The sequence below is a fragment of the Gekko japonicus genome, unplaced genomic scaffold (assembly GCF_001447785.1).
Source record: "Gekko japonicus isolate JY-2015 unplaced genomic scaffold, Gekko_japonicus_V1.1 scaffold738, whole genome shotgun sequence".
Classification (NCBI taxonomy): Eukaryota; Metazoa; Chordata; class Lepidosauria; order Squamata; family Gekkonidae; genus Gekko; species Gekko japonicus.
In genome coordinates this window covers 771108-794300 of record NW_015173145.1, presented here as the reverse complement: position 1 = coordinate 794300, position 23193 = coordinate 771108, and the positions used below count along the sequence as shown (strand labels likewise).

The window sequence follows — 23193 nt, the reverse complement described above, 5'->3', positions numbered from 1 at the left end:
TAGATTTTAGAAAATAATTAAAAAAAAAAGAGCCAGACATCCCCTTCATGGCTGTACAACATGAATAGGCAGCTCCAGATCCTATGTTCTATCCCAACCCCAACCGCTGGTGTCACCTACCAACACGCTCGCCTTCTGGCAATGCAAGAGCTGCAGCAGAGATGGAAAGAGGTCCGGGCTGAGCAGAGCAGAACACAACGCCGGGTCGTCAGCTGGGAAAAGCAGGACACAAAGGAGTCAGGGGTTGCTACTGGCATCTTCTGCTTCACTAAGAATAGACTGCAGGAAGGGCTCCCAGGAAGAGTCAGGTACACAGGAAATGCAGAATGATGACAGCAAGTAGCCGAATTAGGCTTGGAAGACTTCTTTGTTTGGCCCTGGACTACTCAGTCTGGCCTGTCTCACCCCACGGTGCATAAACATGGTATATGTAGCAAGACAACTACGGTTTCGCTGAAAAGATCTTCCTGTAAGATACAATCTCTCTGAAGCGGCTAGAAGGCTCTGACGGCCAGCTTATGTTAATATTGTCGTCAGTTCCCTGTGACTAAGGCGCTCTACCTGCTCTTGGAACACCCAGGAGACTCAACTGGCTTTTTGTAAGAGTCTGATAGATGTAAGAGAGCAGAACCAGGCCCGTACCTACAGTGTGTCAGGATCCACAGGAAAAACAACGAAGTACACGCTTCCAAGAAGGTTTTACTGTTATTGAAAAGCTATAGATGCAGTAACATGAACACTGTTAGGAATGGCGGGTTACCTATGCACATAATAGGATATAGGGCATTCGTATGCACCCCCCCCACACTGAGTACCCAATTAGATGGGCTCCCGCGCGTGGGCATTAGCCTGAGAACTAACGGCTGCAGAAGCTGGGAAGGTAAGAAGCTTCCCACGGATTCTAGACACACCAACTCCTCCAGTGGCCTTGAGAGATATGCGTTACAGGCGGCCCAGGGCTCTACTGGTAGCAGGAGCTCCTTTGCATATTAGGCCACACACCCCTAGTGTAGCCAATCCTCCAAGAGCTTACAGAGCTCTTCTTACTGGGGCTACTGTAAGCTCTTAGAGGATTGGCTACACTAGGGGTGTGTGGCCTAATATGCAAAGGAGCTCCTGCTACCAGTAGAGCCCTGGTTTACAGCTAAGATGCAATTAAGCGCATGGGAAGGAATGCAGAGCAATTAGAAACATACATCACACTCATGGCAGCATAGCTGACGCAGTGGGGCATCTTGGGGCTAGGCCCCCCTGACTTACTGGCAAGGCCTCACAACTTCCCATCCAGCCCAGGGCCCCTGAGCAGCAGCAGGTGCGGGGAAGGAGTATCAGTTAGCCAGTGCCCCCAAAGAAATTTAAGTGCCCCCCAACTTTAAAAAATCCTAGCTACAGGCCTGAGCAGAACTATTAGCTCAGGTCAGGAGAGCTGTCTAAAAAGCCCACAGTCGGGCTGTTGGACTCTCGGCAATGCTAGCCGTTGTGCTTCTTCTCTTACCGGGAGTGAGCCTTGACACAGCGAGGGAAAGGGACGTACCTGTGAGGTTATTCAGCAGCCACAAACACTCCTGCACAATGAAGAGGTGCCTGGGGAGGAAGCTCCGGATGAAGACAAAGACGGCCCTCAGGAGGCACTCTGCCTGCGCCTGGAGCTCACCGCTGCACGGCTCGTCTTCGGCAAGGAGGTTGCTAACGCACCGCACCACAGGACAGACCAGCTGGAAGCAGAGGGGAAGAAGGGGTCTTCAGGAGAAGCTGGGCCACGGGCCGGGCACTCAGCAAGAGACCCCCCGTTTACTTTACCAGTTCCAGGCCCTCGGCAGGTGTCGTCGTCGTCATTGTGGAAGCCAGGGCTACCAATAGCTGCCCTAGAGTTGGCAGGGTCCTTTGGGAGACCAGCAGGGAGTTGTTCACTCGGCTGAGGGAAGACGAAAAGTAGGTTTTTATCAGGGTTCCCTCTAAGCTGAGTTAGTGTGAGCCAGCTCACAGTTTTTTAGCCTCCAGCTCACACATTTTTGTCTTAGCTCAGGAAAGATGGGGCTCCAGAGCAAACTGATTCATGCAGCTGCTCGCTCACAATTTAAATACCGGCAGCTCACAAAGTAGAATTTTTGCTCACAGGACTCCGCAGCTTAGAGGGAGCATTGGTTTTTATACCTCATTTTTCTCCATGTTAAGGAGTCTCAAAGCAGTTTGCAGTCACATTCCTTTGCCCTCCCCACAACAGGCACCTTGTGAGGTAGGCGGGGCTGAGAGAGCTCTGACAGAACTGGGACTGGCCCAAGGTCACCCAGCAGGCTCCCGGTGGGGGAGGAGTGGGGAATCAAACCCTGTTCTCCAGAATTAGGTCTAGGAACGTGTGCTGTTAAAAGCTTGAGTCATCCACGGACCGAAGCTGGGAGCAATCAGAAGCGGGTCTACTCACCAGTATGCCCCATTTTATTAAATGCAACTAATTTACTTCATTTGTACTCCACATTTCTCCCCAATAGGGACCCAAAGTGGCTTACGCCATTCTCCTCTCCTCCATTTTATCCTCACAAAAACCCTGGGAGGTAAGTTAGGCTGAGTGTGTGTGACTGGCCCAAGGTCACCCAGTAAGCTTCCGTGGCAAAGTGGGGATTCGAACCTGGGTCTCCCCGACCCTAAACTTATACTCTAGCTATGGTACCACACTGGCTCTCAGGAAAGTTTTAGTGCTTAGGATTGCAGCCTTTGTCTACTATCTAGCCCACCTCCTGTTCTTACCAGTGTTCCCTCTAAGCTGAGTTAGTGTGAGCTAGCTCACAGTTTCTTAGCCTCCGGCTGACACATTTTTGTCTTAGCTCAGGAAGGGTGGCTCCGGAACAAACTAATTTATGCAGTAGCCAAATCGCCTGCTCACAACTTTAATGTCAGTAGCTCACAAAGTAGAATTTTTGCTCACAGGACTCTGCAGCTTAGAGGGAACATTGGTTCTTACCCAGTCTTACACGAAGGGGTTGGACTAAGTATTCTATCAATCCCTTCTCTGTAAAATAAAAGATTTGACTCACGTGGCAGAAATCATGTTAGGATACAGACAACTCTACAGAAAGACTTTCATGCAAGTATCCATTTTTGAGCTTACAGTGGGTACCATTTAACTTCAATATTCAGCATTTACACCATGCTTCTCCAAAGAGCACAATTAATTCGACAGGCACCAAGAGAGTTGGCCCTATCAAATTTGTGACCAGAGATGAGGCTTTGCATGGGATTGACTACATCAGCGTGTCACTCTTAGGAGGCTGGCTCAGATCCAATTCCATTCACCACAAATATCTGGACATTGGGGATTTCCCCTTATCTGCAGCAGAAACGCTGGGTAGGGGTCAAAACTCCTCCAACATCTAGTTACTACAAGAAGCTCTACACATGCTCTGAGGAACCTGTTACAGCCTAGGTAACGTATACTTAGATGAGCAGATCAACTGTATTGCTGTTTATGTGAAAGTCTGCAGGCTGTGTTATTGCATGCCTGTGTTATTGCATGCCTGAGAGCCAGTTTGGTGTAGTGGTTAAGTGCGCGGACTCTAATCTGGGAGAACCCGGTTTGAGTCCCCACTCCTCCACTTGCACCTGGCTGGATGGCCTTGGGCAAGCCGTAGCTCTGATAAGGAGCTGTTCTTGAAAAAGAGCAGTTTCTGTCAAGAGCTCTCTCAGCCCCACCCACCTCACAGAGTGTCTGTTGTGGGGAGGGGAAGGGAAAGGAGTTTGTAAGCCGCTCTGAGACACCTTTCGGTAGTGAAGGGCGGGGTATAAATCCAATCTCTTCCTCTTCTTCTTCTTCTTTCCCGTTTTGGTTTTTTGCCCATTTTTAAAATTATTATTATTATTTTATTCAATTTATACCCCGCCCTCCCCACAATGCAGGCTCAGGGCGGCTTACATGGAGGGAAACGCCAATACAAAACATATATAAAACCATTTAAAATCACAAATATACAAAAACATTTTTAACAAATTACAGACTAAAGTGCTCTAGGTGTTCAACGTGATATTTCATAGATGGCGTGTTTCAACTATTCAGTATCATCTGCTCCAGGGCCAGGTAAAGATGGTAGTGGCGGCTCCTAATCATACGCCTGGTGGAAGAGCTCCATCTTACAGGCCCTGTGGAACTGCACAAGGTCCCCAGGGCCCAGATCTCCTCCGGGAGCTCGTTCCACCAGGTAGGAGCCGCCACCAAGAAAGCCCTGGCCCTGGTAGCGGCCAGCCTGGCCTCTTTGGGGCCTGGGATGACCAGATGTTGGGTCCCGGACTGAAGTGCTCGCGGGGGAACATATGGGGAAAGGCGGTCCCTTAGGTAAGCTGGACCCAGACCATTTTCCACCCCTTTTATGAATCTAACCACCCTTTCCCCCTTTTTTCCTTTCTTTTATAATAAACCTTTTAATAAAGCCATTTTTGGCTTCATTTAGTATAATCTGTTTCTCTTCCCTACATGCTAGACCACACAGGGCTACATAGTTTGTTATACAGTATCTTCCAAGGTTTCCACCTGGTTACTTTGTTCTTGTTCTAGTATTGTACTATAAGGAAACCACCTCAGTGTCCCGATCCCCACAGCTGTCAATCGAATACACATTTGTAGCAAAGTATTATTTTATTGAAGCCATGATGAAGCAGGAACAAGTTCACTGTTTGGAATAACTACAACGGTCGGGGCAAAGAATAATAGAGCAGATTCATACTGTCAATAACCAATGGACATGGTTCCCGCTCGCGCGGGTGGACTCCCATATTCGCGCCCATAGCCTGAGAATCAACGGTTCCTAAAAGATAAACAATCTCTTCTCACACTCTAATTCATTATAGACTAAGCGAACCCGACTCTTCCCCGCACCTGTGACCTTGCTGATGACCATAGTTCAAAGCAGCACTAGTGTTCATAGAAAGGAATGCATGAGACAAGCAAACGTGCGATTCATTATGCCAGCAAGCATGTACAGTTGGGTATCACTAAGGAACATGAGGGGGGGGGAACCCTAAACAGGGAAGGTTGTACACCACACAGAGTTCTTTGGCAGCTTGCTGACACTCAGGTTAGTCTAGATGTTCTCAGGAAGTCCCCGAGTGGCAGCAGCTGGTTACCAAGGTGCTTCACAGGGAACATTTGGTCTAAGGGCATTTCCCAGGAAAGAAAGGCATCTTCCCCACTTCCTTCCATAATACTGACCATCAACAGATTTTTCTCACTGAATTAATTCTCACCCATGCTCTTGCCATCAGCATCCTTACCCTCATCATGCACTAGAAGAAGAGATTGGATTTATACCCTGCCCTTCACTCAAGAGTTTCAGAGCAGCTTACAATCTCCTTCCCTTCCCCTCCGCACAACAGACACCCTGTGAGGTAGGTGGAGCTGAAGGAGCTCTGAGAGAACAGCTCTGAGTGAGCTGTGACTGACCAAAGGTCACCCAGCTGGCTGCAATGTGGAGGAGTGGAGAATCAAACCCGGTTCTCCAGATTAGAGTCCGCTGCTCTTAAACACTACACCAAATTCATAAAGGAAACAGCTCAGGCAATCCCCTCACCCACAAGCCCCCCGCACCACACCCCTGACTGTAAATTATGCTCTACCGAAGCATCCTTACCTGCAAATAATGTAGTGCAGACACCATGCAAATTCCACAGCAACTCCCATTCCCTGTTCCAGGTCAGAGCAAACCAAGCGAAGCATGTGCTGGGAGAGGCCAGAACCTAGGACCAAGCTGGAGGTGGGGGTGGGAGGGGGGGAGAGAGACAAAATAAGCTTCTGTGCAGTGACTGAGAGAATTAAGCAGGCAGGTGGCAAACAGCAGGCTTGGGCAGTGCAAGAGAGAGAGACAGAGTAATACAGCCGTTCTGCCCAATGAGAAGGGCTCTGACTAGAGACGTGAAGGCCCGGAAAAAAACCGGAAAAATTCGGGGGAGAAACGGGTTTTTTCCATTTTTTCCCTGAAGCCTTTTTTGTTTTTTTTCCGAAAAATAGATTATGGAACGTTTTATTTTAACATGATGAATAAAATATTTTAAGACAAGGTGTTCAAATATTTTCCAAATCATTTCTAATATATATGGTACCAGATTGATCTAATGTCTTTGCACTGAGGACAAGCAAGTCCTAGTTTACAAACTGAACTCTCCAATGCAAGAACAAGATGCATTTCTTCCTTTAGGAGGTGCTATTGTCACAAGAAAAGAAAAAGGTTTCAGTTTTGTTTTTGCATGTGGGCAGGTATTCTGTTTGTAATAACTGTTTGGATACACTATATTTTTAATATGCTAGTTGTGATAATTTCATGCCAAGTAAAAATGTCCATAGTCATATTTTATGTTCCTAAAGTAACAGAATGACTTTCAATCTAGAAAAGACAAAGGAAGTGCTAATGTAACATTTTTTTCAATTTTTCCGAAAATTTCCGTTTTTTTCCGGAAAAAACTGGGAAAAAAACGGGGTTTTTTCCGAGCTTCAAAATTTTTGGAAATTTTACATTTCTAGCTCTGACACGGCAAGAGAAATCCCCAAGACCACGAACCCAATGCCTCTCATTATTGCAAAGAGGGAGCTGAGACCACCGTACGTTCTTCGAGGAAACAACTGCCTGCTGGAGCCGCCGGGTTCAGTTCCTCTCCGTGCTGCCAGCTCTCGAGATCAGCTCACGGAACAAGGAGTGTGCATGCGACAGAGACTCATAGCCCAATGAGCAGGTTCCTCCTAACGTCTCGGAGGATGGCAAGTTTGCTTCTCACATGCCCCACACATAAGCAGACATCCAGTTCCCAACTGGGTAAGATGGAAAGATTGTTCTGCTTACGGGATGATTTCCTCTGCGGCTTCTTTCGACTGCAAGAGCTGTGACAGCGCGTAGCCTGCGCCTTCCTGCACTGCCAGGTGAGGAGACTGTAATTAGAGGATACAACGTTCATCAGCCAATGACTCGGGCTCAGAGGCGCCACAGGCAACACGGAGGAGCGCAAGAAACAGAGCTCTGCAGTGGGTGCACTCCGGCTCCTTTCCACTCCATGTATCTCGTAAATGGGACAGTTGCCCAAGGCCACCAAAGAGCAAAAGTGTGGCAAAGGACCTTGTACAGAGGTTGCAAATCAGGGGAGAGCTCAGGAACCCTTCTGTATTTCTTCCCCCCCCCTCCCGCGCCTCCCAACCTCCCCGCACCCATGAGCTCGCCGGCACCCAAGGGTCATTTCCTGCAGGAGCGCACAGGAGCGGAGCTCCGGCAGTACAGAGCCCAGGGGGTGGGCACATGCAACAAGCCCCACCCCCTGCTCCCAGCAGCCCTCAGTCAGAGCAAGAAGTAGCCAGGTAAGTTGCAGAGCTCCCCCTGCCCCCCCCATCCAAAACAGTCCAGTGGCACCTTTAAGACCAAGTTTTATTCAGGTACAAGCTCTCCCTCCTCTGTGAGGACAGACCTCCCCTGCCCCCCCCCCCATCCAAAACAGTCCAGTGGCACCTTTAAGACCAAGTTTTATTCAGGTACAAGCTCTCCCTTCTCTGTGAGGACAGATCTGCACATCCCATCCCCACAATAGCTAGCAATCCAGAACAGTCCAGTGGAGCCTGAGCGGTGGGTGTTGCCTTCTGACACACTTCTGGTGATGTCAGGGGGTGTGGCATATGCAAATAAGTCATGCTAATGAGTTATGCTAATGAGCTCCTACACCTCTTTTTCTACGAAATGACCCCTGCCGGCACCCAAACACAAGAGAGCTGCTCTCTGCAGAGAACCCTCATCTTCCCCATGGGGACCAACAGAGCATCACTAGGAAATCTGCCTTGACTAGTTGCCATCTATTAGACTGGACTGAAACGCGATTTTAAATTTTATCTTTTCATCTTTATTTTCTTTAATTTGTTTTTTCCCCATTTAAACCCTAATGTTTCATTGTTGTTATGTTTTTGATTGAAATACTGTGACCCACCCTGAACCCACTTGCAGGGGAAGGTAAAATAAATCACATCAAATCAGATCATTTGGTTTGGGCTGAAGTTAAAAAGTTGTTGTTGCTCAGTCGCACAGTCGAGTCCAACTCTTTGCGACCCCACGGACCAGATCACGCCAGGCCCTCCTGTCTTCCGCTGTCCTCTGAAGTTGGCTCAATTTCATGTTCATTGCATCTATGACACTGTCTAACCATCTCATCCTTTGCCGTCCCGTCTTCTTTGACCTTCAATCTTTCCCAGCATCAGGGTCTTCTCCAGTGAGTGCTCCCTTCTCATTGGGTGGCCAAAGTATTTGAACTTCAGTTTCATTATCTGGCCTTCCAGGGAACAGTCAGGGTTGATTTCTTTTAGGATTGACTGATTTGATCTTCTCGCAGTCCAAGGGACTCTCAAGAGTCTTCTCCGGCACCACAGTTCAAAAGAATCTATTCTTCAGCGCTCGGCCTTCCTTATAGCCCAACTCTTGCAGCCATACATGACTACTGGGAAGCCCATTGCATTGACCATGCGGACTTTTGTTGGCAGGGTGATGTCTTTACTTTTTATCATGCTGTTTAGGTTCATCATCGCTTTCCTCCCAAGGAGCAGGCGTCTTTTAATTTCATGGCTGCTGTCACAGTCTGCGGTGATCTGGGATCCCAGGAACGTGAAGTCTGTCACTACCCCCACGACTTCCCCTTCTATTTGCCAAGGAGTGATGGGGCTGGATGCCATGATCTTAGTTTTAGCCTGCTTTTAAGGCAACCCCCCCCCCCAATGAGAAGGGAGCACTCACTGGAGAAGACCCCGATGCTGGGAAAGATTGAAGGTTAACAGAAGACGGGGACAGCAAAGGATGAGATGGTTAGACAGTGTTATCAATGCAACAAACATGAAATTAAGCAAACTCCAGAGGATGGTGGAAGACAGGAGGGCCTGGCGTGATGTGGTCCATGGGGTCGCGAAGAGATCGAATCAGTCAATCCTAAAAGAAATCAACACTGACTGTTCCCTGGAAGGCCAGATACTGAAGATGAAGCTCAAAGACTTTGGCCACCCAATGAGAAGGGAGCACTCACTGGAGAAGACCCTGATGCTGGGAAAGACTGAAGGTGAAAGAAGAAGGGGACAGCAAAGGATGAGATGGTTAGACAGTGTCATAGATGCAACGAACATGAAATTAAGCAAACTTCACAGCACGACGGAAGATAGGAGGGCCTGGCGTGATGTGATCAATGGGGTCATGAAGAGACAGACTCGACTGTGCGACTGAACAACAACAACCCATTAGCTGATTCAAACACGTCCATTATCCTGATGGGTAGCCGTGTTACGTCTGTCTATAGCAGTAGAAAACAGCAAAAGTCCAGTAGTGCCTTAAAGACTAACAACATTTGTGGCACGGGATGAGCTTTCGTGAGCTACTGCTCACCTCTTCAGATACAGCTAGACTCACAAAAGCTCCTACCCTGCCACAAATTTTGTTAGTCTTCAAGGTGCTACTGGACTCTCGCTCTTTTCTACCGTCCATTATCCTGACAGGGACAAATGACATGGGCAAGCAGGATGGGCTTGTCAGCGTGGTGGAAGCGCGTATAATAGTGCAATCCACAATAGGCTAGTGCTGAACTATATACAGTGGTTTTATTTACAATAATATACATACAGTCCAAGTTAGCACTTGTAGACTCCAGTTCTTCAGGCAGACTAACAAAGTGCCTTGCAAGGAATCCCATTCATAAGAGCGATGAATTACATACAGAGTGCACAGAATAGATACCATAAGGCACCAATCACATTGAAGTGCTGACTCACTGTGACTCTAGTGAGAATGATGCAACTTTGATCTAGTGACCTGTCACATGACACTACTTCTGTCACCTTCAGATCAAAAGGATCTAATTGACTCACATCACCTGGCTGTCATCTTGCCTGCAATACATAACAGTATGCTGACCGGGCTAGGTTACTCTGGGGCAAGTGATGCTCTGTCATCTTGGTGCTTGGGGGGGTCAACAGTGGGAGGGCTTCTAATGTCCTGGCCCCACTGGTGGACCTCCTGATGGCACCTGGTATTTCTGGCCACTGTGTGATACAGAGTGTTGGGCTGGATGGGCCTTTGGCCTGATCCAACATTGGCGTCTCTTATGTTCTTATATGGAGCAGAGGTCCATCAGTGGCTATTAGCCACAAGGTATAGATAGGGGCTCTGGGGCAAGTGATGCTCTGTCTTCTTGGTGCTTGGGGGGGGGGGGTCAGCAGTGGGAGGGCTTCTAATGTCCTGGCCCCACTGGTGGACCTCCTGATGGCACCTGGTATTTCTGGCCACTGTGTGATACAGAGTGTTGGACTGGATGGGCCTTTGGCCTGATCCAACATTGGCGTCTCTTATGTTCTTATGTTCTCCCCACCCCACTCCCAAGCTTCCTGGTCTAGAAGCACATGGTACTCAGAAGAGAAGGAGAGCAGGCTTGCCCCACAGAGTCGTGGATGCCCACAAAGGCACACGTACGCTCCAGTTGAGGTGGAGTGGCTTCAGAGGCTCCGCCAGGTTTCTCAGATCCCTTCCGGTGGTGGCAGAACTACCAGATAGTCTCTGGGTCCAACACGGTGTGGGGTGGTGAGCACACAGGGATCCAGACTCTCCCCCTTTCCCCTCCTCTTCCCTACTGCAGCGGGTCCTCCTCAGAACATGACTTCCGCTTGCTCTGAGAGCCAAGAGTAGATCGTTCTTCCCTGAATAAAATACATCCTTTTGACTAGATAGAGCCTGCAGGCAGCGGGCCTGGAACAAAGACTCAGTTCTTTGCTCACCTGCATGCAAGAAGCCAACACTGGAATAATGCCTTGGGGCAGGAGCTGCTTCTTCACGACCTTCGTCTCAACCGCCAAGTTCCCCAACGTGTACAAACACAGCTCCTGAAACACAAAGGGCCATAGCTCAATGACAGAGCGTCTGCTTTGCATGCAGAAGGTCCCAGGTTCAATCCCTGGCATCTCCGGCAGTGTTCCCTCTAAGCTGAGTTAGTGTGAGCTAGCTCACAGTTTTTTAGCCTCCGGCTCACACATTTTTGTCTCCGCTCAGGAAAGAGGGCTCCAGGGCAAGCTAATTTATGCAGTAGCCAAATCGCTCGCTCACAACTTTAATGCCAGTAGCTCACAAAGTAGAATTTTTGCTCACAAGACTCCACAGCTTAGAGGGAACATTGATCTCCGGTCAAAAAGAGCGGGTGACACAGAAGCTCTCTACCTGAGACCCTGGAGAGCCACCAGGGCCGGCTCACTCACTATGCAAACTAGGCGATTGTCTAGAGCGGGACGGCCCTTAGGGGCGCCAAACTGAACCCGGCCCCGTTCTCTGGAAGTGTCTTGATTATTTGTGTTTTTCATTCTTCCTAAAATGCATTTATTTTTGAAAATTGGTGGGTGCATGGGGGGGGGGGCGCCAGAAGGGATCCTCGCCTAGGGGGCGAAATAAGCTGGGGCCGGCCCTGAGAGCCACTGAGCGTCTGAGTAGACATGACAGCCCTTGACGGACCAAGGTTCTGATTCAGTGTAAGGCAGCCGTGAAGGGGAGAGGGTGCTCCGCATTCCCCACTATGGCACCCCTGCCTCTTGTGCAGCCCCTGTTACGACTACTTCGCCTTCTTCTCCTTCTTCTCCCGCCCTCCCTGCCAAGGCGGGCTCAGGGCGGCTTACAACATTCATAAAAACAGAAACTTAGGAAGGGCAACATTCCTGTAACATTGGATCAGATAGAAACTAAGCTGACCCATCATTTCCTGCTAAGCATTCCCAGCCTTTTTATTGTCAAACTTCTCTTCAGGGGTCAGGGCCTTCCGCAGCCCCAGCTCCCACCCCAGGACAGAAGGCGGGCCTGCTCTCAAGCCAGGCTTCCCAGGTGCTCCGCTCAGTACGGCTGGATTCCATCTGCCTTTCTTCACCATCAGTTCACTTCCTCACACCAGCGTTCAAACCACTCCCCCCTTCACACTTCCCCCTCCTACGTCCTGCAGTCCCCCCTGCTCCCCTCTGGGAGCATCTGGTTGTAGTATGAATGGGAATATAAAGGTTTTTATATATAGGTTTTTTTCTTCTTGATTGTTCATGTTCATATTTCTCTGGTTTTTATAGATTTGTTCTTTAAGTAATGTTTTATTAGGATGTTAGAAAGGCCTGTTATATAGAAGGCTTTCCTCTTGTAGGTCTGATATTGTTAGCAGACAACATAATCGGTACAAAGTTCATGATTCTGTAGTTCTTAGGGCAAACCTTTCAATGTCTGGGTCAGATAAGATTTTAGTCTGATATGAAGAATCCTTGCCCATTATCATTTAGGTTAGGTTAAGTAAACACTTAGTTTGACGTAGATATAGGTTTCTTTATATCTGGCCAATCAGAGGATTATTACTCAAATGACCGCTGTCTTTTGTAACCAATTATGCTGTTTGAATATTGTTTTCCTGATGATGTCAGTCCATGTATAAAATATCATGTATTTCCTGAATATGTTCAGAATATGCTCAAGAAAAAGAAGAAGATGAAGAAGAAAAAGAAGAAAGTTGTCAATTTTTGGTTAACTATTTGGTCTAATTGTTTTCCTATTAATTGAGGCATTTCTCCTGATTATGCTGAGAAGAAAGCAGTCAGTTTTGATGGGTCCTTTGGCCTAACTGTTTTCCGTATTCCATTGCGATAAAATACAAGAACTTCCTCCTCATTTGACTTCATTTTTGACATGGAATCTAATATGTACAACATGGTCAAACGTGGAAATGGACCTTGTGGTTGTTTTGCCATGTAAATACTGTGTATGTGTTTTGTTTCTGTGTCTTAACGTGGAGTTTAAACATTATGTTGCTGTGGTCTAAGATGTGGGCCTGTAGAGTAAGGAGGAGGGGAGCTGGGTGGGTGAGTGAAATGCAGGGGTCATTTCCTGCAGGAGTACACAGGAGCGGAGCTCCGGCAGTAAAGAGCCCAGGGGGCGGGCACATGCAACAAGCCCCAACCCCTGCTCCCAGCAGCCCTCAGTCAGAGCAAGAAGCAGCCAGGTAAGTTGCAGAGCTCCCCCCCCCGGCCCCCCGGTGCAAAACAGTCCAGTGGCACCTTTAAGACCCAGTTTTATTCAGGCACAAGCTCTCCCTCCTCTATGAGGGCAGATCTGCATGTCCCCCCCCCCATAGCTAGCAATCCACAACAGTCCAGTGGAGCCTGAGCGGTAGGTTACAGGGGGTGTAGCATATGCAAATAAGTTATGCTAATGAGTTATGCTAATGAGCTCCTGCACCTTTTTCTACGAAATGACCCCTGGTGAAATGTGTTAAGACTGGATGGTCGCTGTACCCTAGAGTGCGGAGCTGACTTGCTTTTTGTTCAGAGACAGGCTTTTGTGCGAGAGAGGGAGTGCTGAGCAGTGTGTGTGTCTGTGTATGAAGGAACTTGAGTGCGGCGCTATAGAATGCTGTGAGAGAAATCTGTGTGGAAGTTACTGGCCTAAGCAGCAAGTGAGAAAATAAGCTTGCACGGCTAGATCTATTTAAAGAACCGTTTCCCTAATGTGGCAACCTGAAACCATTATGCTTCTCAACCATACAGAAACCATGACGGTGTATTAGGTGTACGGGCTCTAATCTGGGAGACCCAGGTGTGATTCCCCAGTCCTCCACTTGCAGGTGCTGGATGACCTTGGGCAAGCCGTAGTTCTTTTCTGAGCTGTTCTCTCAAGGACAGTTCTGGAAAGAGCTCTCTCAGCCCCGCCTACCTCACAGGGTGTCTGTTGTGGGAAGGGGAAGGGAAGGGAGATTGTAAGCTGCTCTGAGACTCCGAGTGAAGGGCGGGGTATAAATCCAATCTCCTCCTCTTCGTGTTTAAGAAAAACAACTGTTTATTCTATAGGATCCCCTTTTACTTCAGAGCCACCCCCCTGCGCTGACTATTCTGTCATTCTACCATTCTAAGCCATCCTGTTCTTTGGGTCAAACAAAGACTTCTTTGGTGGCAGCGGAAATAAGGAAGGCAAGGAGGCCGCATAGCACACATCAACTCAGAACACTACAGAGAGGTGCCTTTACAGAGGTCATACAGGAAGGGTGTGTGTGTCTCACACAATAAAGAGCAAACACATTACAGACCCCCTTCTGGTAGATCTAGTCCTCTGAACTCAGACTACAGGCAAACTCTCAGTCACAGTGAACCTGAGAGCCCCAACAGAAGTCACCCTGTTCAAAACGGCGCATGCTGGGGGGAGGACCATTCCCACACCACGCCTCGGAAAGCAGACTCAAATGTCAACGACTGGCCGTGCTCAAAGCACTTGTCACTCAGCAGGAGCGAGGGCAGTTGCGAAGAGCAGGCCCGTGTCTTACCATGAGGGCTGTGCTGTGTCCAGAGAGGTAGGTCAGGAGGTAGGAGGTGGCTGGCAAACAGGCCTCCACAACCTCTGGGTCTTGGGCGTGCGACAATTCGTGCAAACACCGAGCTGCCTCCATCTGCAGATCCGCTAGATTGCTGGTGAAGAGGCCAATCAGCACCCGCATGCTGCCCTCCAGCCTGCAAAAGGGAAAACGGGGACGCCGTGTAACCACGTTCTGCATCGCCGTACTCTTTCTGCTCACCGGATCCAGCCACCCGGATGCCCCAGACACTGAACATCTCCATGAATCAGGAGCCCAAGAGAAATTTGCACTGAACGGAACTTAATAAACCAGAAGCTGTCGGTACTCATTTTTCCTCTTTGGGTTGAGAGAGAGGCTCTTCCGCTTTGCAAATCACTCGGAGAAATGAACCACACTCACTCACAACCATCTGCTACAAATCTGGCTATCAAGGAGATGTGGGCCTGTCACTACCTACTAGGGCTGTTCTTGCATTGGACAAAATATCCCAAAGAGGTTTCTTTTCCTTCGTTCAACCCAGGCGAACAACAGCCACTTGGTGAGGCACCACTAAGGCCCACTAGCCAACCTGATGAATGTCTGCTGGGTTTCTTTGTGCTGTAGCCCCCATCGAAGGCGACGCAAGGATTTTATCCTCTCTTCCGTTCCCTTGTGGGCGTTGCTCAGAAGCTCTGCAACCTGCCAGGGAACAATAGTGAGTCAATGGCAGGGCAGAAGTAGGGCCCATATTTTGAGACAGAACTATCCAGGATGGTGGGAACAGACACTCCTGCAAAGCCAGGAGACAGTCTGAATGGACCTGGTATACTTCAATCTTTGAAACTACACAGAAGAAGAAAAGAAGAGATTGGATTTATACCCCGCCCTTCACTACCCAAAGGAGTCTCAGAGCAGCTTATAAACTCCTTTCCCTTCCCCTCCCCACAACAGACACCCTGTGAGGTCGGTGGGGCTGGCAGAACTCTGACAGAAACTGCTCTTTTTCAAGAACACCTCTGACAGAACTACGGCTTGCCCAAGGTCATCCAGCAGGTGCAAGTGCCGAGTGAGGAATCAAACCTGATCCTTCCAGATTAGAGTCCATGCACTTAACCACTACACCAAACTGGGCTGGATTGGGTTAATTGGGATGGATCCTGTCCAGCTTTCCTGCAGCAGAAGGGGCTTCTCTTGGGGCGGGGGGGGGGACAGGTTCCTTGTGCCACAGGAAAGCACCACCATTTGTGGAATGGATCTGTGGGATCCAACTCGCTATCTGGAGGGGAACCCCACTGCACATCACTCTGAGCGCTTAAAGATGTTCAAAGTTTTTAACTGAGTAGCCAAATATAATAAAACGAAAATGCAGATTTTCCTTAGGACAAAAATTGGACTTTAATTTGTTCCATACAGATCACACACTTTCTTGGCTACATGGTACTTAAATCTGCTGTAGGAGGAGAAAAACTGAACACATCAGGATCTAATGAGCTGGCAATGTTTATTTTCTTCATTCATTACCCTGCCTTCCTCCCCAATGGGGACCCAAAGTGGCTTACATAATTCCCCATTTTACCCTACAACAACCCTGTGAGGTAGGTTAGGATGAATGCATGTGACTGGCTCCAGATCAGCCAATAAGCTTCCATGGCAGAGTACGGATTTGTACCTGGGTCTTGCAGATCCCAGTCCAACACTTGATTACACCACATTGACCCTCTTTCATTAACATTTTGAAAGGAAGAAGAGGATATTCACATGAGTATCTCTCTGCAGTTTGGGCAACATATAATCACAGCTAACTATAAACATGAAGTGCCCATTATTCCTAAGTAAACCAAAGAACAGTTGGGCTTCAATGCACTGCAGTGAACCCTGATTAAGCCCCAAACTTCCTACCTCTTGCTCAGAGACTGGAGCTGTTGTACCACTGTCTGTTCCAACGCATACGTCCTCTATCAACTCATCTTCCCGTAACAGCCGCTTACTGACCAACTGCTGCAGCCTCCGGGCACTCCTCAAGGCTGTACCAAAGCAGCAGCCAATTGTCGGAGAAGGTCAAGTCCAAGGAAGAGAGCAGAGAAGTAAAAAGAGCCTTTTAATGTGATTATGAAGTTCCCACACAGAGCAAAAGATAGGCACGTCAATCCAGCTCTATAAAGCTATAATTAGCAAGGGCATGAGGAAGGTCTGAATGCAGAAGATACTCCAAGGCAAAGTGAAAACAAAGTGAAGTGAAAATGGCAGGTACCTACCTGCCATTTTTCGTCTCACCTTGACACAGAGAGTACTCCATCTTTCTGTGTTATTACCTCTGAGGATGCCAGTCACAGCTACTGGCAAAATGTCAGGTTCTACAATGCCAAGACCACGGCCACACAACCCGGAAAATCTACAGCAACTCATGAAAACAGATTATCGGGGAAGTAATGAGTAAACCTCACAACCCTTTGTCGCTCCAGCAATCTGCTGCCCATCCAAGAACAGAGGTTAGATGATCTACAGGTGATCACATGAATGTGTGAGGAAGCAATATCCCTGAAAACAACATAGACTCCACAATACGATCCAAGTACGGTTCTCTACGCCAAAGGGAACGGCTGCCCTTCTACAGGCTTGTCTAAATACAGCCAGACCACAGATGGTGTAGGCTAAAACTAGACACATGATCAGTGACTTCTCGGCCTTTTGGCTAAGATCAAGTGCAGTGTGTAGGACTTTAGGCGGGCTTGTAGCTCATAAAGTACATCGAAATTGCTTATTTTCATTACAAAAATGCTGTGGAGTGGATGGGGGACCAGAGAGGAAATCAGGTTGAAGCTGTTTGGTAGTGATGAACATAATGGAAGGTTGGGGAGGAGGGGGGAAAGGAAAATTGGGAAAGGGCTGGTGGCGGAGGAGGGAGAGGAGGAGAAGCAAGAGAGAAGGGAAACTCCCTCCATCCAGAGTATGGGACTGCTTTGCTCAAAGAACTGAGTGGCCGGCAGCTGGAACCATTGTGAGGCCGAGGGCGGAAGAGGACCCTCGTGACAAAGGACAGGTAGTTGGGAGCTCTGGGCAGGCTGGTGAGGCAGATGAAGCTGAACCAACCAAATTATAGAACCAAAGTTTGAGTCCAGCGGCTCCTTTAAGACCAGCAAAGTTTAATTCTGGGTATAAGCTTTTGTATGCATGCACACTTCTTCAGATACAGACATGCAAAAACTTATACCCAGAATTAAACTTTGTTGGTCTTAAAGGTGTCACAGGACTCAAACTTTGTTCTGTTGCTTCAGACCAACACGGCTACCCACCTGAATCAACCTAATTATAAACAGCTATAAAGGTTTCCTTTTCATTTTTCAGAACAGGGGTTAATTATAGATTTAAACTGGGAAAGGGCTGCTAAGATTACTGTGCTGAACCAAGCATGTTGTAGGGCCAAACTTAAATATTACTGGTTTTGTTCCCCAAAGCAGCTGCAGTGAACGGCTTCCAGAAAAAAAGAGAAGAAGAAGAGATTGGATTTATAACCCGCCCTTCACTTGGAGTCTCAGAGCGGCTGACAAACTCCTTTCCCTTCCCCTCCCCTCCCCTCAACAGACACCCTGTGAGGTGGGTGGGGCTGAGAGAGCTCTGACACAAACTGCTCTTTCAGGAACAGCTGTGCCAGAGCTTGTGACTGACCCAAGGTCACATCAGCAGGTGCAAGTGGAGGAGTGGGGAATCAAACCCGGTTCTCCCAGATTAGAGTCCGCGCACTTAACCACTACACCAAACTGGCTCTCAACAAAGTGACATTTATGTCAGAGACCTAATGAACTCAGAACGGCACCTCTGTGGAACAACAACATCAGAGGAATAACTCCCCTCCCCAGCATAATTTTTGTGCGGGAAAACAGCTTGCAAAGGGAGGCAAGAGCCCTTCCTTCCCCCCATGCCTCTGTTTCAAGCACATTTGGGTTCTACTTTTTTTTTAAACCATTCCTACAGCTGCTGTTTCCTGCCAACCTAGCAGTTCGAAAGCAAGAAATTGCAAGTAGATAAATAGGGACCACTTTGGTGGGAAGGTAACAGCGTTCCGTGCGCCTTGGTGTTTAGTCATGCCGGCCACATGACCACGGAAACGTCTTCGGACAGCGCTGGCTCTTCGGCTTTGAAACGGAGATGAGCACCGCACCCCTAGAGTCGGACTCGACTGGCTTTCGAGCAAGGGAACCTTTACCTTTACCTTTACAGCTGCTGTTGCTGTGGGGAGCACGAGGTCCCCTGGACCCAATTCTTTAAAAACAGTAATGTTCTGTTTGGCGCATAGTTGTTGTTGTTCAGTCGCACAGTCGAGTCCGACTCTTCGCGACCCCATGGACCAGATCACGCCAGGCCTTCCTGTCTAGACAGCTATAAAGAAAATTTCAGATGAATAGACACAGTGGCAAGGCAGATAGGAAAGGCAAGGTGGGCACTGGGTTATTATAGCTATCGCGGAAGGGGTTTAAGAGCTGTTTCAGCTGAGGACAGTCTTCCAGTGCAGGATAGTATTTCTCATTTCACCTGGGAAACCTATATTATAGAGTTTATTCGGTACTCAGAGTTCTAATAAACAGATCTGCCTTTCAAACCCTCTTTAATAGACTAGGGGAAATTAAATGCTAAAAGAAAGCAAAGAACTGCAAAATAGATTAATTCTAGGCATCAGTCGCCAGAGATTGTGAAGGTTTAATAGTTAAACCTTAATTAAACTTAATTAAACCACTTACAGTTCTTTAATCCAAAATTCTTTCATCCATTCTCATTTCAGAGCAATGCTCTGAATGCTGTTCACCTTCTCACTGTTTTGGTCTGCTCAAGAGAGTCAGGACCTGGAAAACAGTCGAACTCATTTGTTATGAGGGCCAGATCTGACATAAATGTCACTTTGTTGGGCCAGGCCATATGTGCCATAAAACGAAATGCTAGGTACCGGGGATATAAACTATATAAAGGACAGAAGCTGGTAAGTTCCGAGTTGGTGTATCCTCACTGCAAGGCCCCATGGGAAGCCAGCAGTGCAGCACTGGGCAGACACTCCCACGCTGTTTGACTTCTACGGACAAGGTTGTTCTGCCATGCTTTTTATTTATTATTTATTACTTTCCGTTTATATCCCACCTATGCCGGGGCAAACTGGCTCAAGGTGGCATACACAGGTAAAATGCGATAAAACAATAAATACAATAAAATTCACATAAACAACCATTTACATAAAGTGCTAATAATACTGATAGCGGTGGTTACTATACATGGTCCGATGAAAAAAGGCAATATCCAACTATGAACCACAGGGCTGTAGTATATTCAATTTCCAATGTCTCATTCATCAGTGGCGGCTCCTATTCGAAGGCCTGGTGGAAGAGCTCCGTTTTACAGGCCGTGCGGAACTGTAAAAGGTCCCGCAGCGCCCTGATGTCCTCCGGGAGCTCATTCCACCAGTGTGGAGCCGCCACTGAAAAGGCCCTGGTTCTCGTGAGGGCCAGTCTGGCATCTTTCGGGCCAGGGAGAGTCAGGTGATTTTGCGACCCTGACTTCAGTGCTCTCTGGGGCACGTATGGGGAAAGGCGGTCCCTACTAGGGCTGCCAAGTCCCCCCGGGGACCGGAAATCCCCCCGCCCCAGAGGCCCGTTCCCCGACGCTGGGGAATCGGGCCCTTGGGGGGAACCCCGCCCCAGCGTGCACGTCACAGGGAAGTGACGTTATGACGCCGGGCACGCTGGGGGCGGGGCCACGGCCATACAAGGGGAAACTCTATGGTATCCCTTGTATGGTCGTGGCCCCGCCCCCAGCCTACCCGGCATCATGGCGTCACTTCCCTGTGACGTGCATGCGGCGCGCGCACGCGACAAGGATACGATGGGGAGTCCCCCGCCAGCAGGGTAAGTGCCACTTGGCAACCCTAGTCCCTACCTACAATTGGGAGTGGCTCAGCCCACCCCCCACAACAGTCTCTTCTTCCCTCCCTTGCACTAGTTGCTTGTGGCCTGCATAAGAGCCCTGGACGGGCCTGTTCCGGCCCCCGGGCCTTACGCTTGACACCCGTGTGTTAGAGGTGCTTAAATGAGACAGAGGCATAAATGGCCACACACGACCAAAAGTACCTGGGCTCAGCAACACCATCTAACAACCCATCCATCCTAGCAGGCTTACTTAATCCTGCAAACCACTTTTTCCAGAATTCACCCACAAGGGTTACAAATACTGAAGAGCAGTCCATGTGAAGTAGTTGAGATTTTAAACTAACCTCAGGCTGTATGAGGACCAGTGTTCCCTCTAAGCTGAGCTAGTGTGAGCTAGCTCACAGGTTTTTTAGCCTCCGACTCATATATTTTTGTCTTAGCTGAGGAAGGATGGCTCCAGAGCAAGCTAATGTATGCAGCAACCAAATTGCTCGCTCACAATTTTAATGCCAGGAACTCACCAAGTAGGATTTTTCAGGGCTATTTTTGGGCAGGAACGCACAGGAACAGCGTTCCGGCTGGCTCCCAAGTTGGCCACACCCAGCAGGAACTCATTAGCATAACAGGCCACAACAAGCAGTAGAAACTAATTAGAATTGGCTACCTTAGGGGGGGGGGTGGCCTAACATGCAAAGGAGTTCCTGCTACAAAAAAAGCCTGGGTAAACAGAATAAGAAGCAAAAGGTGGGTGTGGCTGGATGACCACACTTCTGGAAACATGGGAAGGCGGCCTAATATGCCAATGAGCAGGGGCGGATTTAGACTTGCAGAGGCCCTAAGCTATACAAAACCCAGAGGCCCCCTACTGCTTTAAATTACATCAGCTGGTCTCAGAAAAATTTAAAATATATACGCCTTTTTAATATTTGAAATCATTTTTTTATATTGTGGTTTTTATTTGAGGGCCCCAGCAGACTGCGAGGCCCTAAGCTGTAGCTTATTTAGCTTATGCAGAAATCCGGCACTGCTAATGAGCGGTGCAATCAGGGGTGTGGCCTAATAGGCTAATGAGTTTCTGCTGCTGGGTGTGGCCTATTATGCTAATGAGTTCCTGCTGTACCTTTTCTACCAAAAAAGCCCTGGGATTTTTGCTCACAAGACTCCAGAGCTCAGAGGGAGCATTGCGGAAGCCCCAGGCCAGGTAGTCCCGGGGTGGCAGCAAAACAAAGCCTCATCTATCTCTCTCTCTCCCTCGCCACAATCAGACCCAGGAACGTCACAGCCCGAACGGCCCCAGAAGACTACCCCGTCCAGTGTTTCCTCTAAGCTGAGTTAGTGTGAGCTAGCTCACAGTTTTTTAGCCTCCAGCTCACACATTTTTTTTAGGAGCTGCGGTGGCTCAAGTGGTTAAGACGCTGAACTGCAGGCTGTGGAAGGTCAGTAGTTCAGTGGTTCAAGACCCGGGTGCCGCAAGACAGGGTGAGCTCCTGTCTCTAGTTCCAGTTCCTGCCAACCTAGCAGTTCGAAAGCAAGAAATTGCAAGTAGATAAATAGGTACCCCTTCGGTGGGAAGGGAACAGCATTCCGTGTGCCTTGGTGTTTAGTCATGCCGGCCACATGACCACGGAAACGTCTTCGGACAGCGCTGGCTCTTCGGCTTGGAAACGGAGATGAGCACCGCAACCCTAGAGTCGGACTCGACTGGCTTTCGAGCAGGTGAACCTTTACCTTTTACACACATTTTTGTCCACGTTCAGGAAGGAGGGCTCCAGAGCAAACTAATTGATGCAGCAGCCAAATCGCTCGCTCACATCTTTAATGCCGGTTGCTCACAAAGTAGAATTTTTGCTCACAAGAATCCACAGCTTAGAGGGAGCATTGCTCAGGGGCAGTGTTCCCTCTAAGCTGAGTGTGAGCCAGCTCACAGTTTTTTAGCCTCTGGCTCACACATTTTTGCCTTCGCTCAGGAAGGGAGGGCTCCGGAGCAAACTAACTGATGCAGCAGCCAAATCACTCGCGCACAACTTCAATGCCGGCAGCTCACAAAGTAGAATTTTTGCTCACGAGACTTGCCCCTCTCCTCATGCAGCCGCGCCCTGCTGCTGGGGCAGACCCCCACGCGAGGCCCCGCTGCTTGGGAAGAGGCCGCCGCCGCCGCCACTGACCCGCTTCGCGCTCCCTCCGCCGGGCTCGCAGCTCCTCCACGGTGCAGCCCCTTCCCCAGCGCCTTCTGCCCGCCAGGCCGGAGGAAGCGGCGGAGGCCGGCGAAAGCATGGCTGCCGCGGCCAGGGGGACCCCGTCTCCGCCGAGGGGAGGCCGGCTTCTTCGCTCGTGTTCAGGCCCCGCGGCGTTCGCACGCTCGTGACTTGCGCCGCCCCCCAGCCCGGGCCCGACAAGCGCCTCCGGCGGAGGAGAGGGAAAGCGAGGGCCGGAGGCCGCGAGAGAGGCCTTCCTCCCGGCCCGGCCTGGCCTGGCCTTGGCAGCGCGGCGCGGTTGCTAGGAGACCCGCCCGAGGAAGGGGAGGAGAAGGCCGGGCCCAGGGGCCTGGCTTCTACCACGGTGGCCAACTCCGGCTCAGGGAATTCCTGGAGATTGGCGGGTGGAGCAATAATTGGCACAGTTGTGGTGCCTTTGAGAACTGTGAATGGGGGAGGACTTGCCACCGATGCTCCCTCTAAGCTGTGGGGTCTTGTGAGCAAAAAATCAACTTTGTGAGCTCCTGGCATTAAGGTTGTGAGTGAGCGATTTGGCTGCTGCATCAATCAGTTTGCTCTGGAGCAGTGTTCCCTCTAAGCTGAGTGAGTGTGAGCTAGCTCACAGGTTTTTAGCCTCTGGCTCACACATTTTTTGTCTCAGCTCAGGAAAGATGGCTCCAGAGCAAACTAATTTTTGCAGTAGCCAAATTGCTTGCTCACAACTTTAATGCCAGCAGCTCACAAAGTAGAATTTTTGCTCACAAGACTCCACA

The 23193-nt window shown here is 49.2% G+C and overlaps 1 protein-coding gene across 1 annotated transcript in view; it reads right to left on the bottom strand.

Moving 5' to 3' along the window:
- Positions 1-22635, bottom strand: part of TMCO6 (transmembrane and coiled-coil domains 6) — a 26747-nt gene extending 4112 nt beyond the window's left edge. Inside the window, 10 exon segments of the mRNA XM_015422319.1 lie at positions 121-212; positions 1535-1715; positions 1801-1915; positions 5616-5732; positions 6819-6904; positions 10757-10861; positions 14308-14491; positions 14906-15015; positions 16216-16340; positions 22391-22635. Coding sequence (XP_015277805.1) covers positions 121-212; positions 1535-1715; positions 1801-1915; positions 5616-5732; positions 6819-6904; positions 10757-10861; positions 14308-14491; positions 14906-15015; positions 16216-16340; positions 22391-22499 — 1224 coding nt within the window. The 5' untranslated portion in view covers positions 22500-22635.
- Positions 22636-23193: the final 558 nt, after the last annotated feature.